Source organism: Vidua chalybeata, chromosome 6 (genome assembly GCF_026979565.1).
Source record: "Vidua chalybeata isolate OUT-0048 chromosome 6, bVidCha1 merged haplotype, whole genome shotgun sequence".
NCBI lineage: Eukaryota > Metazoa > Chordata > Aves > Passeriformes > Viduidae > Vidua > Vidua chalybeata.
In genome coordinates, this window is record NC_071535.1 from 56,600,598 (window position 1) to 56,623,177 (window position 22,580).

The 22,580-nt window shown below is 49.2% G+C and overlaps 2 protein-coding genes across 4 annotated transcripts in view; one reads left to right on the forward strand and one right to left on the reverse strand.

Annotated features, from left to right (window-relative positions):
* DEAF1 (DEAF1 transcription factor) overlaps positions 1–22,580 on the reverse strand; it is a 79,007-nt gene that overhangs the window by 36,545 nt on the left and 19,882 nt on the right. For both annotated transcript variants that reach the window (XM_053946552.1, XM_053946551.1), the window contains one exon: positions 11,987–12,117. In XM_053946552.1, coding sequence (XP_053802527.1) covers positions 11,987–11,999 — 13 coding nt within the window. In that variant the 5' untranslated portion in view covers positions 12,000–12,117. The remainder of the gene's footprint in view (positions 1–11,986; positions 12,118–22,580) is intronic.
* Positions 1–22,580, forward strand: part of LOC128790088 (epidermal growth factor receptor kinase substrate 8-like protein 2) — a 47,632-nt gene that overhangs the window by 6,375 nt on the left and 18,677 nt on the right. The window contains exons 2-3 of one of the 2 annotated variants that reach the window (XM_053946547.1): positions 12,109–12,174; positions 13,220–13,275. In XM_053946547.1, coding sequence (XP_053802522.1) covers positions 12,131–12,174; positions 13,220–13,275 — 100 coding nt within the window. In that variant the 5' untranslated portion in view covers positions 12,109–12,130. Of the gene's footprint in view, positions 1–12,108; positions 12,175–13,219; positions 13,276–22,228; positions 22,299–22,580 lie in introns of those variants that run through there. The other variant, XM_053946549.1, reaches the window with a different exon arrangement.

Genomic DNA, 22,580 nt, shown 5'->3' on the forward strand with positions numbered 1-22,580 from the left:
ACTGTAGGAGGGGAGTGGCACATCTGAGCCCATTTCATTGGGAAATGACACTTTGACCCACTGAAGTCAAAGGGCTGATTCTGTGATTCTATCTATTTATTCTATGTTTCCATGATTCCCAAAGAGAATAACTTAGGAATCTCCAGCTGCCCCTGCAGAGTTTCCATAGCAGGGAATCCAACTGGTGAAGGAAGGCTCTAGTTCAGCATCCAGGTACATGCTCACTGCAACCTGGCATTCAAGCCAGAGTCAAAACACAAGGAAAATATTTGGTTGGGTTTTTCCCCCCTCTTTGGTTTTTTTTTTTTTTTTTTTTTTTTTTTTTTTTCAGCAGAAAGTGCAGGGCAGGAGTGTAAAAGTAGTATGAAAGGCTCTCAGGGATAACTTCAAGACTGTCAGGTTTGCTGTGAGTTGCTACTGCTTGGAAAATAAGTTGATAAAGTTTCAGTAGCTTAAAAAAAGCCAGAAAAGCTGTGCCTCTGTCAGAGAAGCTGCTGCACAGAGCAAGGCAGCAGCAGGTTCAACAGGATAAACTGAGAGCAAATGTACCAGGAGCTGTGCTCATTGCTGGTCTCTGCCAGAATGAGCAGGTAACACCCAAGGTGTGGTTGGGCCATCGGCTGTCCGAGCAATCTCTTGACAAGGAAGCACCTTTTGCTGCTGCTGCTGCATCTGTTCTGAGCTTAAAAACAAATCAGGAACAGCCCCTGTATCTGTGACTTCAGCCCTGAAACTTCCAGTGCTCTTCAGCTTGGGAAAGGGACACTGAGATGCTGCTCTCCTTGAGATCTGTGATACAGCCTGTGGCATGGAGACAGGCAATGAGGGACCAGCTGCTTCCTGCTGACAGAGCTGGGGGGCATCCCATGAAACCAGCAGCTGGTGAGTGCAGCAGGAACAAAAGGAGGTGGCTGAGAACACTGTGCAGAGCCAAGCACGGAGCATCCTGCCACAGGCCATTCAGGGTGTCCAAAGTTTACACAGCTTGGCCAAATGCAGTTGGAGAAATTCAGGCATGGAAAAGGGTACCAGGAGCTCTTCACTCCCATTGCTGGAAGCTGGGAAATGCAGAGAGGCTTCCTGTCCTCCCATCCTGTTCCTGGCTTTTCCTCCAAGTATCCATGAGTGCTGTAGCCATGTGTGTCCCCAACCTGCCACCAAGCAGAACTGAGGGCAGGTGATGGGACAGGTGATGGACCACCCTACATTCAGGCAGCTGTTCCTGGCTCCTCTGGGCCAAGGGGAGGATGGAAGAGAGGAGAGGAGCTCTGGCCTCACTGACTGCTCAGTGGAAGGAAACGTTGTACAGGTTTAGTCACAGCCCAGGGAGGGAGGCCTGAAACCAGCCAAGCAGCCAAAGCCCTGCCACAGCCACGTGCAAACTAGACCAGACAGGTCCCAGAACATCTGCTCCACACCTGGCACGAGCCTGGAGACACTCCTGCTCCCTGATCCCTTTTCCCTTCCTGCCAACAGCTGGTGAGCAAACAGTTGGAGGTGAGAAGGATCATGTGAAGCAGGAGAAGGTTATGGGGGAGATCTGGGCTGCCACCATCCTCAGCAGTTCCCAGAGCTGTTTCTGATTTGCCCTTGCCAGGTGCCTGTGGCTGGCAGGATGCTGCTCACAGAGGCCATGCTCTGCTCCAGTGCCATGTGGGTGATGGACACACAGGTTCTTCTCTTGGAATCCTGTCCCAACACTCAAGCTAAAGGAGCAGTTGGATAGCTCATGGCATCCCTGAGCATCCATGAGCTCAGCTGTAGGCCCCCAGGGCAGGATTCAGGAAGACCTGGCTGGAGAGCACCAGGAACAGCCCTTTGTCCTTCTCAAACCACAGGTATTCCTGTGCTCTCACGGCCACCTGCCCCTGCCTTCAGAACAACATTCCCAGAATATACCAGATTCTCCAGTGTGCATGTTTAGGCACAACTCTGCTTCTGCCAATCTTTCTCTGCTCCAGAGGGGATGCATAAACCTGTGGCTCATTTAAGGATCGGACCCCAGTGACAGTCAGACCATCAAGGAGAGTTCAGTGGTTTTAAACCCAGGTCATGGTAAGCACCACCTGGCTCCCCTTTGGCTGCAGGAGCATCCACATGGCCTGTGTTGGTCCCACTGTGTGCCAACTGCCCTGATCCTTCCACACACGCCTTGTCCACCTGGCATAAAAGGGATTTCTTGCTCCTTTCACCCTCTCCTCTGAGGATTACAGGGTTATCCAGGCCAGAAGGCACCTCAGGAGATCTCCAGTCCAACCTCAAGTTCTGAAATCAGAACAGGCTGCACAATTCACTCCTGCTGTTCTGGAAAATCTCCGAGAAGGAGACGGCACAACCTCCGTGGGCAAACCTGCTCCACAGTGTTGCAGTTCCCAGAGCAGAAACCTTGTCTTTCATGTGCCCCGCACAACTTTAGCCTTTGGAACTGGAAATGTCCATGCCAAAGACCCTGTGGGCACACAGGAGTGGCCAGGGAAGCCTTTCTTCTTTAAGGTGCTGCAGGAAACTCTTCTCTCTCCTTCCCAGCCCTGGAATCAGTCTGGTTCCCCCTAGCCCAGCTCAGACTCCCATTCCAGCCTCTGCATGGACCAATTGTGCTTTTTCCTCCTCGCCCTTGCAAGAGATTAATTTTTTTTTTTTTTTGTGGCAAGATTGTTAAAACATTTCTGCACCGCAAGATTAGAAACTGCCATTTGAATTATTTTGATAAACCCAGCCTCATACATCCTTCTATTCTATACAAAACAAAGGGCAAAGGGAATGGGGTTTATTTTGGTTTTGGAATGATCTCTCCTGGGACTGTTTGGTTACTGGGTAACTGGATGTTCAGGCTGAAAAACCCTTCTGTGGTCTCATCCACAGCTTCACTGAAAGCCCAAACATTGGAAATTAACCCAGTGATTTCCTGTGACTGTACACTTTGTCTTCTGACCCCAGAAACAAAGCAGGGCATCCTTCAGCTGGTTGTGAGTTTTTTGAAGCAGAACATGTTTTGTACCATACATGAATATTATGGTTCCTATAGGGACTCTGTGAAAATCCAAAAATCTCAGCATAAATCAATGATGGACAGGAAAAGTCCCTTTGCATGAACTTCCATTTCTGCCTTTTGCAAGTGAATGGAAAGGGATAAATCACCATTTTTCCATTTAAAATTTTATCTACCATGATAATATATATGAAAATACCAGCTACAGAAGAAAAAAAAGCTACATTAGACTACTACTAAAAAAGCTTGAGTGATGTTTTCAGACCAAAAGGTGACCTGAGCCCCACCACATCTCCAGGAGCCACCACTGAGCTGGTTAAACTGGCTGTTTTCCTGCAGTGACACTCAGAGACGATTTTCCATGTGCCAAGTTTTAGCTCAAATGAATTGTTACAAATAGCCAAAAATACCCGGACAGGATATGAGTAGGAAGCACAAAATAGGATGGGAAGAGATAGCAATGAATGTTGTCATCATTAGCTTAAAAAGGCTGGAAAAGCCTTAAATATCAAATTGGATTTTTAAGAGATGAATCTCCTCTCTTAATTCTTCTGCCTCACCCTCCCAGCAAAAAGTCCAGGATGAGTTTTACAGCAGGAAATTAAAATTACTGATGCTTCCCAAGCCCCAAGCCCCTATTGCTATGGGGAAAGATTTGGAACAGGAGCAGAGTCAAATAGCTCCTCCCTGGTATAAGCAGAGGAAGATGGGCTGCAGCCCTCTCCCTTTCTTTGGGGAAACATGGGATATTGTGACTTTCCTATACAGGCAGAAAAGGATTTTTAGTTCAGATTGACCAATTACTTTGTGCAGATTTACCAATCCTCATCTAATCCCAGAGACTTTGTGCTGGCAGTACTGGAGAAAAACTGAAGCTAAACGTGGCCCCAAAGTGGCTCTCAGCCTAATAACAGCTTTTCTCTGATAGAGAAAAAGCTCTTGGCACACCAACTGCCCTGCTACATGCCTGAATTTCTGCCAGGGAAGTGAATCAGCATTTCAGGGAGTGATGAAAAATGCCCTTCCTTTAGGGGGAGGTGGTGGAAAGGTCCCTTGGATCTCAGCAGCTCTGTCTTGCTCATGAACCAGTCAGCAAGGAGGAGTGCACTGACAAACAAGACTTCCTCTTGCCGCTCCTGAGGGGATGAGGAACCAGCCACACGCCCCAGCTTTGCTTGGTGCTTTTCAGCCCAGTTTGGGCTGGCAGTAGCTAGGTAAAGATTGTCAGGTGTAGCATGCTCTGCCTGGGGCTAAAGGTTGGGAATTACTGTGGAAAATGAATCTGCTTGCCAAGTGCTTCTATTAGGCTTTACAGCTGTCCTGTAAAGAGGCAGGAATGCTGAGGCTGGCTCTAGGGATTGCACAGGATTGATGTGAGGAGGGCACTGTGTACTTACACATTACAGCAACCATCTAATGGAAAATTAAGACAAAGATTAGCTCAAACAGCAAGGCCAACCTGTCCCATACTGGTACACCCACACCTAGTGATAAATGATTGATCACCACCAGACAAACCAGGACCATCCAGGGGATATCAGCATGGTCCCTGTTGGATCAGGCACATTTGAAGCTTCTGGAAGGAACAGTCTTGTTGTGGGTGCCTTGCATAAAGAGAGCACCATCTTCCAGCATGGATGTGACAGTCCTGAGCTTTGTTCCTGGAAATCCCACCATGACAAACACTATCCTGGCTGTGTTTTTCTCCATCACAGCTGTGGCATTACTGCAGGAAGCAGTAGGGACACAACAGGAACCCTCATCTCAGCTTTAGCCTGTCCTCACAGAGTCTGGGATGGTTTGGGTTGGAAGGGACCTTAAAGCCCATCCAGCCCCTGCCACGGGCAGGGACACCTTCCCTTAGACCAGGTTACTCCAAGCCCTGTCCAACCCGGCCTTGAACACTTCCAGGGATGGGCAATCTGCAACCCCCAGTGGTGCCAGCCTTTCACTGAGTCTCCCAGCTGTTTCACAGATGCCTTCGAGCTTGGAAAAGCCATCAGAGAAATATTCCAGCTCTGCAGGAGATGCACATGAGGAACAGCTCTGAGAGCTGGTGCCTGCAGCCAGGAACATGAGCACACAGCCAGTTTCAGGATTTTAGTGTTTTGCCTGAACACAGAGGCGATGAATGCCTTCCTCCAGGCTGGGCTTGGCCGTTATCTGTCCTGTTCTGGAATATGACACGCACAGGCAGAGTCCCTCCCTATTTTTACTGGCCTGATCTCTGAGTCCTGATTTTTAGACAGGGCAAAGAAAAACCTTCCCTTTCATCAAAAGTGTGAAATCCTTCCCACTAGCTGTGATGTCTAAAAATCACAGCTTTAAACCCCTTGCTGCTGGTGAACCAGTGCCCAGAGTAAAGCACCAATCTGGGAAAAGGGGATAATTTTTGAGGGCTATGCGATAATAAGGATGCAGAGCAGAGAAACCTTCAGCAAACTTTTTGGATACCAGGCATGCTACACCCACAGGTCCTGGCAGCACTGGAGCCATCCAGCCTTTAACTTGCATCCTGCCTAGACAGTCCCACGGCCAGCTCCAACCTCCCACAGCTCCTTGGCTCCCACCTCCCAGGAGTTGGGTGGTGCTAGGGACAGGATTAGCTCACAGAAGGTGTGGGCACAAAACAAAAACAGGACTGAGGGGAAAAAGCTACAAAATTCCACACAAAACTCCTCTCTTCCCAGGAAGCCGAGGGAACACGTCATGCTGGTTTTTCTTCCTGGCCAGTACAAGTGACTCACATGACACTTTCTCCCAGTCAGGTAGTTTTGAACTGGGATCTTTTAATTTAAACTATTTAATGAGGTTTTATGTAAGGAATGCTCATTCATGTCCCTCCATCTTTCCAAAAGCATCCTTTAATATTTAATGCACTGTTTCTGGGCAGCCCAAGCATGGCTAATGCTCACCTTGGAACCCCTGGCAAGACACACAGCAAGCCCAAACCTGCTCCCTGTTTTCCTTCCACCCAGCTCCTGCAGAATTCAGGAATAGAGAGGAAAGGTATAAATCCAGGAGCTGTGACTCAGCACCGGGACTCTGCAAACAAGTCTTTCTGAGGGATAGTGGAGCCAGCTTCCAGGTTTTTCCCAAGATCTTGAAAAATGTGGCTATTTGTGCATTTTCCCTGGATATTTATAGAGCAGGGTGCTGTCCAGACTTGCTTTTGGTTGAAGTTCTGGGAGGAAAGTTTTATTTTCTGACAGGAATATAAAAGCTCCTCATTTTTGGTTCAGGTCTTTCCTTTCCCACTCCAGCCTGTGGGCACCAAGGGCCTCCAGTGCCACTGGACTCCAGTCTGGGACCTAAATTAATGTTTGCAGATCACCATGGACACATTCTTTCTGTAGGTAGTTCATTCATCTCCCATCAGGAATATGTAAATATTGGCACTTTTGCTCTGTAGTGCCAGTTTGTGTTTCTGAGCTCCCAAAGCTCCATTTCATCCTCTTGGAGACCAACAGGAAATCCAGATGGGATTTAAAAGGGGGTCAGGGTCCACCAAAGCTGGTATGGGGGTGGCTGTAGGTCTGAGATGCCTCAGTCCAAATGAGCAGCTGCCACGTCTGCCATGGAGGCTGAAGAACACTTGGTTCCTCTCTGCCCAGACCTGTTGGGCTGGGTTATATTTATCCAGGTTCTTGTCTTCTAGAGAATCTCCACAATGTGAACAATTTGATGTGCAGAGCAGGGAGTGTATCCTTCAGACACCTGGCAGGTTGTACCTGGGGACTGCCTCTGCTGGAATGTGGCACATGCCACACACACCCTGGAGCTCCACACACGCCTCCCTCTTCCATAGGCCTATATCTTTCCAAAGGGATCCATGATCCTGAGTGGCTCTGTCACTGTAAAGGTAACTTGAAAGGGTGGAAGAAAGAAAAAACCAGAGGACTTGCCACTTTTCCAAACTTGGGGTGCTGTAAAGGCATCTCAAACAACACAGATTACAGTGGGGAGTCCTGCAGCCACCAGGGTCTCCAGGTGGTGTCATCTGGATGTGTTCCCCTTTCCAAAGCAGGAATCACCACCACTGAAACAGAGTGGTGATGTTCTGACTTGGTCCTGCTGAACAACCAAGATTTTGCAAAAACAGGGTTCGGAAATTTTGGATGGGACAAGATCCTGACTTGCTTCTCCAAGGAGAAACAATAACCTGTTCCTCTCTTTGGCTGTCAGCCTCTCTGCTCTGGATTTGCATTTCCTGATCCTTTCTGACTAACCCAAAGATTATTTTTTTAATGAGTGCATGTTCCTGGCAGAGACCCTGAGTTTCTCCTGGTGAACCCTAAAGCCATCCTTACAGGCAGGTTCAGAAAAGCAACTAAAAGCAGGAGAAGGGTCGTTCCAGGAGGCTGGACCAGCAAACCAAAGCCCCATGTAAAGTTCTCAAGTCAACTACAGGCTCCTGGGGTCCCTCTCACAACCACCTTGTGAGATCTAAGCCAGTTTGTGTGAATTTAGGACTCTTGGTGTCTCATGAGGAGCCCTGAGCAAACATATGCCAGCGCCTCACTAATGCCCAAAAGCTGTTTAGTTAGTGGATTGATGTGGGATTGTGGTCTTCCTTACCTGCCAGCTCCTTCCATACCATCAGAGAGGGTAGGATGGATTGTGGGAACTGGTGGGATACTCCCAGGGGCTGAGGGAACTGTCTGGAGCAGGAGCAGTGCAGGATGCACACACCACGGCGCCTGTGCTCCCTTTGCTCTCCTGTGAGTCCAAGCAGCCCAAGCTTTACAGCACAGCCCATCAAACAGCTTTCTCCAGGATGACATTCCTGGAACCCAGCAGCCCTAACAGACAGCTTTTGTGGGCCTGGGAAGTCTAAGAGATAATATCGTGTGATGGCCAGCTCATGTTTCTTCCTGACGCTTTATGTTACTCCCAAGGCTGCTTCAAATCCAGCATTTCTGCCTGGCCCATCCCCCTGGCACGGGATACACACACAGACAGCAGGGTTACATTGGACCCTTCACCCCAGGCAGAATCCCAGGGAGCATTTCCATCCCAGGGAACTCACCAGTGCCCAAGCCATATCACCTCTTGGTGCAGAGACTCACTTCAGCATGGCTGATGGGGAATTTGGAAGTCCTGTTGCCCCAGGCAGATTTTGGTGGGATGACTGACGGAAACACAGACAAGGTTGGTTAGAACTGCGTTAGAACATGCTTGGAAAAACTTGCTATTACTCCTAGGTCACTTAGCTTAAGGTTTTTGGGGGTTTTGCCATGTTCTTCTACTGTTCCAGCAAAAACGGTTCTGTTTTGACCAGCATAAATCCTTGCTGCTACAATCACATCCTAATATTCTCTGATACCAACAAACCCACAAACACCAGATGCTGCTGTTATTAACAGTGATGATAATATTAATAATAGCCCTAAAAACCCCACTTGTATTTCACATTTACACATTGTCCAATCTTTACCCAGAATCCAGAATTTTTCATGTCCTTTCCATGCCCTATAAGAAGTCTGACCACAGCAGATAAGGGAGAACTATACCTAATAAAAATAAAGTAAAACAATAGCAGAGATCAGTCCAGAGAGGAGAAAGAGATATTACTCCTTCCCTTCACAAAGTGCTTCTCCACCCTTGGAGAAGAGGGATCAATGTCACAGCTCCCTCTTCAAAGAGACTCAGAGAAAGCCAAAACAATGCATGGCCAGCTTCCATTTGTTATAAAAGTACAGAAATGTGACGCAGACAATGCCAGGCTCCTGTCACGGCTCCGTGTGTCTTTGGGAGGATATTTGACCTCCAAGGATAAGACTGGCCGGAAAGTCAGGGAGTGGGATTTCCTGTGCTTTAAAGTACAACATGTCTTCACCCACCTTGATGGCCTTCAGCACAGATTTGTGCTGACCTCCCTAAGTCCCTCTGGGACCTCCTGGCCTGGGCCAGATCAAGGTGCTAGGCTTTAGTCATGCAGTTTAGCTTTCCTGTAGTTGCTTCAGCGGCAGCGGACTTTATTTGAGCCTGGCTTAGCTCCTGGAGTCCATACCTCATTCCATACCATGCTCATGTGCAAGGCTCAGCTCCCTTGCTTGGTGACCCAAGCAGAGACTCTGCCCTGCACCAGCAAAAGGGTGGGTGATGGTCTTGAAATTGGCTCTGATTAGGCTGAGTCAAAGGTGACACCTGCACAGCCACACAGTGCATGGTGACACTTGCATCTCACCTCCCATCTTATGCTCCTCCTGCTGGGGAAGGAGGAGGCAGCAGCCACACCTGCTGGGAGATAAGGGGGAGATCAGAACCCTCTAATCAGGGCAGGGAAAAGACAAAATCTGGCTGAGGCTGCAGACTGTGGGAGTAGAGCTCTTAAGGATGCTCTCAAGGGGAGAGAGAACCTAGGGAAGGCCAGCCCACAGCTTCATCTCTCATGTCTTTGTTCTGTCTACATTTCAGGTGAAGTGCTCTTAGCCCTCCTTCACCTTTCACAAGCCCAGTTGCCTCTTGATTTAGCAGATTTATTAGAAAGTCTTCAACCCCTTAGGAATGTGCCCTTCCACCTTGCAGCCTTCCAGTTCAGATTCAATTAATATCTGGCAATTAACGCTGAATTAAAAGCTTTGGCATGAAGCTCCATCCTGGTTTCACTTGGCCAGCACCACACCACGCCTTCGCTGTGACCAACACAAGGCTGAGCACGGCCACGGCCTGAACGCAGTGGGGAGAGCTGAGTAAAGGGCAAATAGGAAAATAGCAGGAATAAACAAAGAAAAGGGAGCCCAGCATGATAAGGACCTGCTGACTTGGCAGGTGTATGCACTACTTCCACTTTCATGGCCTCTTTGGGACATAGGCACCCTGGCAGAGAGGACAGCCTTCCAGGTTAGCTTATCATTCGGGGAGACCAGCTGATCCCATCAGTACTTTATTAACCACCATGAGATGAAGAATTCAGGGCTGGTCCTGCTTCACCCATGAAGCCAGACTCCTCTGCCACTGCCATGGAGTCTGCACCTCTGGCAGCCACCCTGGGTTGCCCCAGATGGGCTCCTCAAAGAGCAGATCCCAGAGGGGTTTTTTTGGACACAGCATAGGAAGGAGGAATAAAAACCAGGGAGACCTTTGCTGGATCCCTGGTTCCTCCTGGTGCTTCACAGCTGAGGCTAGGACAGGTCAGAGCTCCATGGGCCAAACTTGATGACACATTCCTGCTGGAGTAACCTGGATTTCAGTACATTAGGACATGGCCCTGGGGCAGTAAGAGAAAGGGAGCCAGAAATATGACACTAATATGCAGAAACACTCCCAGCTATCATCAGCTGTGGGACTCAAGTGATTGGGTGGTGCAGAGTAAACAGAACAGAGCGGGGTTTTTAAGAGCCCAAGTTCTCTTTTCCAGGTATCTTATGCTAATGCACAAAGAGATCCAGGAGATAGGAACAGTTTGAGGAATGTAAAAGGAAACCAGCAGACAGCTATTAACAGAGGAAAAATTCACAGGTATCCAAGCTTGGGTACAGGGATGGGTTTTATTACACTCAGAGGAGCTGGCAGACCACCAGGTTTCTATTCTAATGTGGTTATGAATTTATACCTCTTATAGGTGTGCATAGAGATTTCAGTATCAACCACAAGAGAGACAAAAAAGGGGGAATTTAACATACCAGCTACTAAAATACACTTGAGAGTCCTTTCTAGCAGTGTCTCCATGCTGAGCCTGTTACTGTGACAGAAAACAGGCTGAAAGTTGTAAGGCTGAGCCCAAAACATGCTGGGGTTCTCCATGCAGTCTGTTTACAGACAAGTACTTTACCAGCATCCTCATAAATGCATCCCTCTGACATCCCACTGACAGTTCTGATAAGATCAGTAAGAAAACTCTCTCTGCCCTCACCTCAGGGTGAAACACACAGAGCAAAATACCACAAGTGTTCCAACATGAGGAATAAATACGGATACATAAGGAATCTAGGGCATGTATCTGCTGATGATACAACAAGCCCTGCAGCAGATAGTCAGCTCCAGAGGGGAAATCCCAGGTGTCAGGGATGACTCCCAAGTATTCCCTGGGGATTACACACACTTTAGCCTAGATTCAGTGAAGACAAACCCTTGGAGGTAGCTCCATTGCCTGCCCATGGCTGTCATGGCAGCCCTTGGCACATGCCAAGTACACTCAGCACTTCCCTTGCAGGAAGTCCCACTGAGGAATTTTTTCCTTTAGGCAAGAAACAAGTATTTCAAAGCCAAACCTTTGAATTCTGACAACCTTATCATAAGGTAAGCGAGGTCTGACCCAGGCACAGAAGTGCCCCTGAACTTTCCAAAAGAGACTTAAAAAAATTTTAGGACTTTGCCTTGGCTTCCCTTCAGCTCACACACGGAGCAGAGGTGAAGAGCTTGGATACCAAAACAAATCATTCCCCAAGATCTTATTATATCTTGTTTACAGGATTTGTTTCTCTTCCCTTGCAGTTCTGTTGCCAGAACAGTGCCTGGATCTCTCTCACATCTTCTCCCACATTCTAATTCTCACTGGAAAGAAGAGGCAAATGATCTGTGCTGATCCTGTCTGCCTGTCACTAACCACTCACTGCAGTACATTTTCCTTCATCCCTGAGCTGCCAGTGGAGCAGCAGTCAGTTATCCTTTTTTACTTTATGTGGGCAATCCCCTTGTAAAGATACTTTAACAGCTGGTGTAGAGCTTAAAATTACTACATAACAAAAGCTAATGGCACTCTAGGCTTGAAAAATTACTTGGGACACACAGCCATGAGCACATGGGCACAGGGACCTGGGACAGACCATGGAGACAAAGGCCACCTCAGAACCTGTTTAACCTTAGGCAGGACAGTGCTGCTGGGAAAAGATGTGCTGGAATGCCACAAAGTTGGGGTGTGCCTGGACTGGAAGGGCAAGAGGGAGAGGTGGAAATAGGTTTTGAAAAAACGTGCTGGGATGTGTCACCTTCAGCCTAGATCAGAGTAGTGAGAGGTGACTGAGAACAGGAAGGAAACACTCTTGTACTTACCTGACTGCTTCATCTGCTTGGAGACCCCAGCTTGGAGGTGGGGAGGGCAGGATGCACATCGATAAATCACCTGAGAGCCTGTTCTATAACCACTGACCCTGTCTCTTGTGCTTCTGCTGCAGTTGCCTGGCCTGTGAAAGCAACATGAGTCACAAGGGATCCCTCAACAACAACCCCGGCTCATCAAAGTAAGGATCTTCCCACACCACTCCTTCCTACTGTTCAGGGAATACTCCAAGCAGTCCCACTCATCCTCAAAGTCCCTGGTGTTTGTTTCACCCCTCCTGGGCACCTCACAAGCTGGCACTGCCTCACACATCACCTGTCCTGTGCACTGGGGTTTGATAATGGCACATTAGATGGAGAGAGCAGAGGGACACCAGGAGCTTCTCCACCTGCAGCTTCAGGCTACAGCAGCCCATGGCAACGTCTCAGTGGAGCCAGAGCCACCAGCTCTCTCCCTCCTTCCTGCACTGGGTATGAGCACCTGAACCACGGCCTGCCCTCAGGGGGACACAGTGACAGAGCACAAAGCAGCCCTTGGGCACCCATGGGCTCATTGCTCCATGCAGGACAGCCCGACCACAGCACCTCAGATCCCATTGGATCCTCCTCTGCCAGAGCAAACTATTTATTATCTCCTGGGTGCTCATTCCTACCCACAACCCAGGCACGGGGGGTGGCCCTACATGTGGTGCTTAGAGACTTGATGCCCCAAAACTCAACTGTTTACACACAATTCCACCCTCCCTTACATGGGATATGTTCTATAGCCGAGCACCTGCCTTCAAGGGGTACATCTCCAACATGTCCATTGAGAAGGGATCATCACCTTGGCTCTTGCACTGCCTCAGGTTCAGGTGGACTCAGAGATAATATGGAAGGGGTCTCCCTGTAACAACCCCACTTATGGCACACTGGGAGCCACTGTCTTTATCCCAGTTGCTCCAGAGTGCTGTCCTTCCAGGGGACATTGTGAAGGTAACTCTAGTGGGGGCAGGCCTGGCTGGGCTGCTCCGTGTCCTGTTTCCACAGCTGGGTACAGTGACATGTGCCTGTGGTGTGGATAACGGGTAGGGTTGCACAGGGAGCTGCTGGCACGGCCCACAAGGAAATGATTTGCAAGGAAGGGAAGGGCTGGTCCCTCTGGGAAACTTCAGAGCTGCTGTGTGAAAACTGATATTAAAAATATTTGGGAGCCGATGGTTGATTTGCACCTTCTTCCTTTTTCAGTGGCAGCATGGGCAAAGCTGAGGGAGCCTCCAAGCTGAGTGCAAAGGACCTGTATGGTGAGTCATGCCTGCAAACATATCCAAAGTTTCCCATGGCAAAGGCACCCCTGGAGAGCTGGATGTGGATGTTGGGGAGCTTTAGGCTGGAACTCAATCAAAGCCACATGAATCCAGAGTTCCATACACAACAGGCTGGCCTGACCTGGCAGCAAAAACACACCGCACATCTGTGCTGATACCTCCCACGCTGGGGACAGTTGGGATTTTGTGGGAACAGAACGTTGCTTCCCTTACCCAGATCCTCCTCAGGTCTGTTAGCAAGATCACCTGATAAAGGGCCTCACAAAAGAAAGACTGTCCTCAGCAGGTTAATGATTATCCTCTTCTAACTACTCAATGAACCATGAAAATTCCGTGCCCTTTGGCTCTTTGGAAGTGCAGGGAATGGGCAGGATGGGTTTTTGTGCACAGTCCGAGAGGCAGCTTGTTTGGGTTGAGCACATTTAGGTATCAATAACAGTTATTCCTGATCTCAGCACGTCCAAGTACCCCAAGTGAAAATGTGGCCTCTGGGGTGGGCAGAGCAAGCATAAATCATGGGAGAAATCACCTCACTCAGTTATTTCCAGGGTAAGAAGCTGGGGGTTGTCTGGGGTAACACAAGCAGTTTTTGGGGTGTCCGAGCCTGCCAGCTCTCCTACCTGAGAGCTGTGGATTTACCTGGTTGATGTTTAATTGGGAAGGAACAGGCTGTGTGTGCTTTTCCTTGGAGATCTTCTATTTGATCAGAGATTGTCCTTGGCAGCTATGAACTGCCAGCATGGTTTATTTGTCCCTGGGAAGTGACTCCGTTTGCCCAAGGCTGGAGGTTTATCCATGTGGAGTGGCCTGGAGCAGTGTCCAGAAAGACCAACCTCATCTGGGGAGAAGTGGGATGGCAGGGACTGTATTTAGTGCTAAACAAAGCCATTGTTAACTTTAATTAGCTCCCAAGAAATGAAACATGAGGATAATGGCAGAGCAGAAATTTGGGCTGTTTGTGGCCTGGATGCTGCAGGATGGGCAGGTGTCAAGCAGAGGTTTGAACTGTGTCAGTCACTTTTGGAGACAGAAGGACACGTGATAAAGAAGCAAGAGGATGAGGTATGGAAGTTTTGGGTGCACACAGGGCTGCTGTGCAGCCAAACTCCTCCTGCCTCCAAGGCAGTGCACATTCCTTTGGCTGTGCACTGACACTGTGGCACATCCTGGCAGGGGCAGGAGGGCTGCAGTTTTCAGGTAAACAGCCCTACAGAGAAGTGTAAAAATGAACCTGGGAGCTCACAACAGTATTAAAGCCAAGCAGATTTGCAGGCTAGCACCCATGGGTGCAGGCAACCCAGGGCTCCAGCCATCAGAGTTACAGAGGGGGATCTAATGGTGCCATGGCACAGGGAACACCCCTCAATCCTGTGCCACAAAAGCCAGTGCAGGGAAAGGCTGACAGACTGCCTTGGAAACAAACACAGCTCTCAAATAAGCACTTTTCAACACAGAATTTCATCTTCCACATTTTTTGTATGAACACACCTCAAAAGCAAATTCACCAGGGTAGGGACCTCTCTGAGCAAATTCCAGCAAACCTGAAATGAGGACTGTATGTCCCTAGGCCAAATCCTCAGGAGGTGTAAAGCAGCTGCCTGCTATTTCCCTGCCACTACTGAAATGTAGAATGAGCTCTGCAGGCATTCCCTGCACAAATCAGTGCCTCTTGGCCAGCCCAGCCCCTGGCATAAGCACATCCAGAGGGATTTTGCTTGGCAGCACTTGAAACCCACCCACTAATTCAGCAAAAGACACTCAGCACGTGTAAACCAATATTTAAATGTCTTGGTCCCTTTCCCACTCAGATCCTCCCTCCCCCAGCATTAATTCCTGCTGTGAGCTGGCACATTTGGGGGTAGAGGGCAAGCAAGAACTAAAATTCCAGGGAGAATTATGTTTCATAATGAAACAAATCACACCAAGCCGAGCTGGCCTTGACTATGTGATTACAACTCTGCTGAGGGACATTTGGAGCTGACAAGACTTTTCATATTTCCATTTTCCTCCCGTGCAATCAGGCTGGACCCTCAGCCTGTGTACACTGACAGACTTCCAAGAAGTGCAGTGACTCCCAATTCCCAGCACAGACAGGTATCCACTCATTTAAAGCTCGCTGGGTTATGACAGCTCCAATGCACACAGGTGTCTAAATATTATTTCTAAGTGAACAAGGCCTTGGGTTTAGCTTTCTAAAGATGCTTTTTCTACAGTAATACTGGCCTAACATGACAGGGGTGCCAACTGTGGGTACAAAAGTGCTACCTGAGGGCCAAAGTGTCCCCAGTATCAACAGGGACTTACTGGGAATATTAAACCCACTCAGGGGAGACCCTGAAGAGGGATATTTAAAATTGTTGTGGTGAGACTGGAACACAGCAGCAGCTTCAGGCTGTGCACAGGAAGGCACCCTGATGGTGAAGGCAGAGGTTCACTCTGGGGGGGCTCCAGGGCATAGTGAGAAGGCCATCATAGGACACAGCCTCATCACATGGCTGTTGATGGATGGGCAAATCTCTGGTGTCACACTTGGCCTGCTGAAATTGCTTTGATGACCAAGTATGTTGTCTACCACCATGTATTCTTCACTGGGGTGAGTACAGAGGGATGTGGAGAGATGACCAAAGGGGAATTCTACAATGAAACTGGCTTAAAGCCCCAAGATACCCTCCCCTGGCTTTGTTCCTGCCAGAGTTTGATATGCTTTCCAACTGCTCTGCCAAACTCAGTAGAGTTTCCTGGCTCTTGTGGGAGCAGGACACTCATCCTTTCCTCCCCCTTTGGTAAAACAGCACCACATTTGTTCAGCCCCACATTCTGGAGGAGTCTGTGGCTGCAGGGAGCAGTCCCACCTTAGCTGGCAGCAGGGAATGGCTGGCCCCTCTCAGGTTGCCACCTCTCTCCCCACACAGCCACCAGCTGAATAAATGTTAATGCACACCATAAATAAATTAGGCTGCTTCTCTGCTTACGGGCGTCTGTTCTGAGCCCAGATGAAAGCCTGTGGGGGGGAAACCAGGCTCCAGCAGAACCCATGGGAAGGACTGGCAGGAAGTATTTCTGCACAGCACTTCCCACAGCAGGAAAGCTGCTGCCACCCCTTTCTGAGGTGACTCCCAGTGGGCTTCTGCAGGTGTTCCTCTCAGCTGCTTCCAGAGATGTCAAACAGTGCTGGCTGGCTCTCCTGATGGATTAGGCAGCGTAGCAGGAGAAGTTCGGGGCAGTTTGATGATTGCAGTGATTTCTCATACGGCTGTGGGGAGGAGCAGCTCATTTCTGTTTGGTCGCTGTCTGACCCTGCGGTGCTCAGCCTCCTTCCAGCCCCCCACGCCAAGCCTGTGAGACCCAGCCAGCTGGTTCCAGCCTGCCCACCCATCCTCAATGCACTCATTTCTGGGAAAGAACCAGACTTGATAGGGCACAGGGCTGGAAAAGGGGTTTCGGAGCAATGAGTTAGGCTGGAGAAGCGCAGTGCTGACGCCGATCACTTGACACTGCACACCCGTAACCCAAGCCAGGCTGCGGCGCTGTAACAGGATACGAGGCACTATCACAAAGAGAAGAGGCACTTCCTGCCCAGTGTGGCCTTGCACAGGGATCATCCTCCTGGGGAGCCACGGGCAGAGAGGCTCCACTGGTGCCAGCACCACCCCAGAGCCACAGACAGCTGCTTGGTGCTAGCCAGGCAGAACACACCAATGGAGAAGTAACTAACCTTTAATGGTCATGAACCAACTCCTGGGGGTCTCCACAGACCTCCTTGTATTCTAATGGTGCCTCCAACCCCAGCCACATGGAGAGGTCTCTGAGATGAGACCCTGCAGCCCTGAGTACAGTGCCCAGACCATAATTCCCTGCTGCTGGCTCTCCCACACCCTGCCCAAACCATGAGCTTGGGCTGAAGTGTGGCTTCACAGTTCCAGCTGGAAGCCACATGGCTGTCACATTGTTATTGACAGGAGCACGGAGGGATCATTCCTTCCCCACAACGTTTAGGAGAGGATTTTTGCAGGATTTAACACACACTGGTATTGTCTGCAAGAGACAACTCTGGCAGGAGTAGTGGCCTGCCAAGCCTGCTCAGCCACACTGCTGAGTCAAGACGACCACGTCCATACCTAAATCCACAGGGATTCAGGCAACATCAGAACAGTGCCATTCACTGTCATGTCTTTAAAGATTTCATCATACTGGAGAAAAAGCCTGAGGTTCAGCAGAGATCCAGCCTTCTTGCCCAAGTCATTAATTCCTCCTGTCCCCTACTGCCAGCCCTGAATAACTGCCTTGTCCTACCCCCTTGGTCCCATTCCAGCTCCCTTCTTCACATCCCCTTTCCCACCTGAGATTCCAGCTTCAGATTACCCTGCTCCCCTTTGACACTGTGTGTGTGGGTGGGTGACCCTTTTATTCAATGCCTTGGACACTTAATACACCAACTGGAAACAAGGCTGGAAGAAAAACTGGAAGCCAACAATCCTGTTGGTTCCTTCAGATCAAGCCCCAGTGGTGGGTGAGACAGGGAACACATTGGACAGGGAGCTACTGGGAAGAGCAGACACTGCTCCAGGTGCTGCTGGCCAGAAGTTTGGGATGGCAGTTAGTGACAGGGGTGCTGTGGAGAGGGATGTCCCACCTGTGGTGCTGTTCAGCATCTTCAGTGACACTTTGTCACCTTGAAACTGCTGAGCACAAGTTCTCTCCTTGCATGGAGTAACTGCTTAGAGGTTACACAGAGGAACCTTTTCCTAAAAGGAAATGGGGTTTTGGATATGGCTGAATAGCTTGGGAACTAAAGTTGTGCTAGTTCACAAAAAAAAATAACAAAAAAAAAAAAAAAAAAAAAAAAAAAAAAAAAAAAAAGGAGGAACTTTTCATTATGATTTTTTTTCAATATTCAAATAAAGTGAATTATATAAATCACGATTCCCCAATCTTACTATGTTCTGACATTCAAAAAATGTCATTACCAGCTACAGAAAGCTGAGAAACCACCACTTTGGGTTTTTTGGTCAAAAATAATTGGGCAGGTTTCTTCCAGGTCTGGTTGTAAAGGCTAAAGGGAATATCTCTACCGGTCTAGGCTATAGCTCCTCAATGCCCTGATTATCCTGCTCCAAGCAGCCCGATGGACACCGTGCCGCCAGACACACTGAACACAAACACACACTGTTACTCCATGTACTCAGTCCTTGCACAACCCAGGAACTGTGCCAGGTTTTTATTTGCTTTCCTAGAGTGGGTTGTGTCTTCAGCTAATAAAGCAGGAATGTGAGCACTTGGGGCTGAGCTGTGGCAAATATGAAGCGTGCTGAGCAGGAATTCAGCGCTGCTCCCTGCTGCCACAGCCCATTCACACCTCAATGAGAGCTGTTCATTCACTCTAAGAGCTTCCAGATCCATCTGCACACACCAGCCATGAGTGAGAACTGACCAGGCAGACATTCCCAGTGCCACAGGCGCCAGTACAGATCAGCTCCAGCAGTTCAGCAAGTACCACAGATCTAACAGCAAACCCAGGGAGCTCAATGCTCCCTAAACTGCAAAGATATCCCAAAACGGAACTCTCTGTGCTGGCCATAAAGAACAGGGAAGGAGCAAGGCAGGACCTGCACATTCTTCCTCGTCAGGAGCTCAGGCACAGCAGGTCAGTGCAAGGCCAAAAACCAGATCCTTGACTAACGCTGGGTAACCTGGAGCAGGAAGCAGGAACCTGGCACATGCTGTGTTCAACTGCCACATCTGGCTCCATGCTGGGATCCTGGAATGGAGGTTATTCCATACTGCTGCTCTGTAAGCCAGCCTGGCAGGTTTCTGTGGATGCCATGAGCACACAGAGCATTTGCTGCCCCATTTCTCCTCAGCAGACTGGTCCTGACCTGCCATTTGGCACAGAGCAGCTCACGCTATGCTGGCAGGTTCCTATAAATAGTGCGTGCACTGCTAGATAATGTATAGATAATGTAAAGATTATATAAGGAACTGGCAAGCTCCAGAAGTAACTGCCAGGACTTCCCTTAGGCTGCTGTAATGAATGTAGAGGCCGGGGAGGTCGGCACTGTGATTCAGGGAATGAAGGAGAGATCCTTGGTATGGCACTGTCAAGGAAAACAAATTCAATGCCTCTCATTCCTCAGACTGATCTGTACTTGTCCATACATCTCCCTGTCTTCTGCTGTGCCTTCTGCCCAGCAGCAGCTGTAAACAAATGTGGGGAGGATCAGGTAGGATCCTGTGTGGTAAAACTAATTAATCAGAGAAGGATGTGCCTGGAGGGGAGGCAGGGGCCACTGGCAGGTTGTACTGGGGGTGCTGTGCCCCTCTGGCTTGACAGAGGCTGTGCATGGAGAAAGACAAGCCTGTTCCTGCCCTCCTTGGCACTGCTCAGCATTCCCAGAGACCTTAACCAATTATCCCGGCTGTAAGCTGGTCCCACGGGCAGTTTATCCCTCTAGTTGATCTCCTGTGCTTACTGAACGGAGCGTTCGCAGCCACATCCCAGCTCCCTGCTAAATAAGGTTTTGCATGGAAATGGGGAGGGAACTTGGCACTAAAGATGTGCTTTGGCTTCCTGGACCAAGCTGATAACCCCAGCCCTCCAGGATGTGTATCGATCCTGCTTTTTTGTGTGATTTATTACTCTCTTTAATCCTTTCCACTCCTTAACATAAAGCCAAACAGGACTCTTTCCCTGCCAGCCAAGATTTTAGTATCATTTAGTGGGATTTCAGCCCAGCACTGTTTTGAGTCCTCAGGTACCACCTTGTACCTCTGCAGTGGTCTCAGCTCTTCCCATTTCTTCACTGGTGCCAGTGGGAAATGCCATTCCCACAGCACTATTTATCTGTAAGATATCAGTCATAGATAACATTCGTTGCCATTTTGCTTACTCCTCTGGGTGTGAGGCAAGATTAAAGCCACCTGGTTAGTAGAGAACTGAAGTGAATTCTGTTTTTTCCCCTCAAAGGATTGTCTTAGGTATCACTGGGCCAGACCCTGAGAGCAAGAGATGAGACAATTTACCAGAGGTTGTGCATGTCCCATGTGTTATCCATGCTCAAGGCACTCAAAGCTTTCTGGATCCCCAATCCCATACATACAGCAAGTGTCTGGGATCAGCACAACTGCTCCTCAGGCCACCAGGGATCCCACCAGCACCTGCCAGGATACTCATGCTATGAGTTGGGTTTTTTCCTTGCTAGACACAAAAAGGACAGGACAAAGCTCTATTGTTTTCCATCTCTTTGGCTCTCTTGGCAGACAAAGGGAAAAAGGACAGTGGTCACTGTGGGCTCATGCCAACTTTATCACTTCTGGATGTTTGCTGTACTGGTGCCACAGCCCTGGAGCTCTCCCTGCCCTTTGCCTGTGTTATATCCAGATTCTTTCACTGCCACAGATCTGAAGGCCATAGCAGGAGATATACAGAGGTGCAGATGAGTGTTTGAGCTAATTTGGGGAAGTCATCACTATATTTCTGCAATGCTCATCTATCACATAGGGATTATGCAAATTCTTCACATCCTGGGGCCAGGTTAGGGGTCGGATAACACCTGAAGGTGCCGAGGTCCTGTTGCAGAACACTGTAGAAATGCCAAGTGTCCTGGTGTAAGGTGTCAGATGAAGCAGGAGGAAACCAGCTCCTCCTGCTGCTGCTGCTAACAGGCCAGCATGCACTCATACAAAATTCAGCAGGACAGGGACAAAGCTGTGCAGAAGGGCAGGGTGGAGCCACAGAGGACAGCTGACCTGTCTTCTGAGGTATGGCTGGCAAGGGAGTTCACCTGGGCAAGGGAAAGGATACCCCCTGATCAAGGAGTCAAACAGATTTTGCTATAGGCATCATTCACAGAATGCTAGAATGGTTTGGGTTGGAAGGGACCTTAAAGCCCATCTCATTCCATCCCCTGCCATGGACAGGGACACTTTCCACTGTCCCAGGTTGCTCCAAGTCTGATCCAATCTGGCCTTGGACACTTCTAGGGATTGGGCAGCCACAGCTTCTCTGGGCAGCTTGTGCCAGGGCCTCAGCTCCCTCACAGGGAAGAACTTCTTCCTAAAAGCATTTTGGGGCCAGCCCAGCCCAACCAGAGCCAAATTTAATCAAAGACAAATAATGATGCATCTTGGAAATCCCTGCAGTGTTTCACCACATTGTTTTGAGTAAATAAACCAAAAAACACTCGTTTTCTTCAAAGCACCCACACTCCTTGGATAGATGTGGCCCAAACCTGACTCTTCCATGATCTGCAACCTGGTTCTTTAATTCTTCCTGTGTTTAAATCAAAACTAAGTGCTAGAAAAGAAGGAGATTTCAGTATTTTGGCACCCAGCTGTCCCCGGAAAGTCTGGCTGGTTCCAGACCTCGTGATCTTATTTGGGGATGCCAGCGGGAAACACAAAAATAAAAGTTTCCATGGGTGTGGAGGCCAGGTAGAAGCCAAAGAGACAGAAGGGATTTCAGGAAAACATGCAGAAACACCCCCAGCTGCCCTGGGCAGCTTCTGGGACATCACTTGAATGAAATCGGGAGACAAAATAGAGGCACTTTGTTCTAGTTCTGTGACTCGTGGAGGTAATGCAGAAATTCCCCAGGGAAAAATCAGCAGAGGGAAGGGAAACATCTGCATTTGTCCCTGTCCCAGGACTTGCTGCTGTCTGAATAAGGCTGCAAAGGGCTAAAGGGGCCTTTGCTCTCTTGCACTCACTAAGTGCAGGTGATGGGAAGCTGGGCTATGCAGAGTTCTGAGGTTTTGGCCAGCCCCCAAAACTTCCAAGGGCTTCTCTGAACATTTTCTCAGTAGTGCATACTGAGATCTCCCCTGACTGTGACACGTGCAGCTTCTTTGCGCTTGGTGGAAGGGGAAAAGGCATTGGAAGGGATCCCAGGGAGTCTGAGGGCAACCAGCTGCTGCCCTGACCACTGCTACAGCTCCATGGGCGGTTTTCCTACCAGGAACACAGACCTGTGCTAACCTCCCACTGGAAACCTCATCCCCCTGGTATTCCTTCCCTCCCTCAGGGACTACCAGTTCTCAACACAGCTCCGCACCCTTCCTCTCAAGGCTGGAGACATTTGCCTGTCCGAATGTAAACTCCCTTTGTTTCCAGACCACCCACTTCAGCCTTTTCCACTCCCTTTGGAAAAGGAGGGGATGGGATGTCTTAAAACCCAAATCTGTCTCCATCCCACATGAATGCGGTGTTCTCATTTCCATCAGTGTCATCTATTTACATGAGAAATGCTCAGGGAGGAAATTGAGGTTACTGAGAGGAAAAAAGTG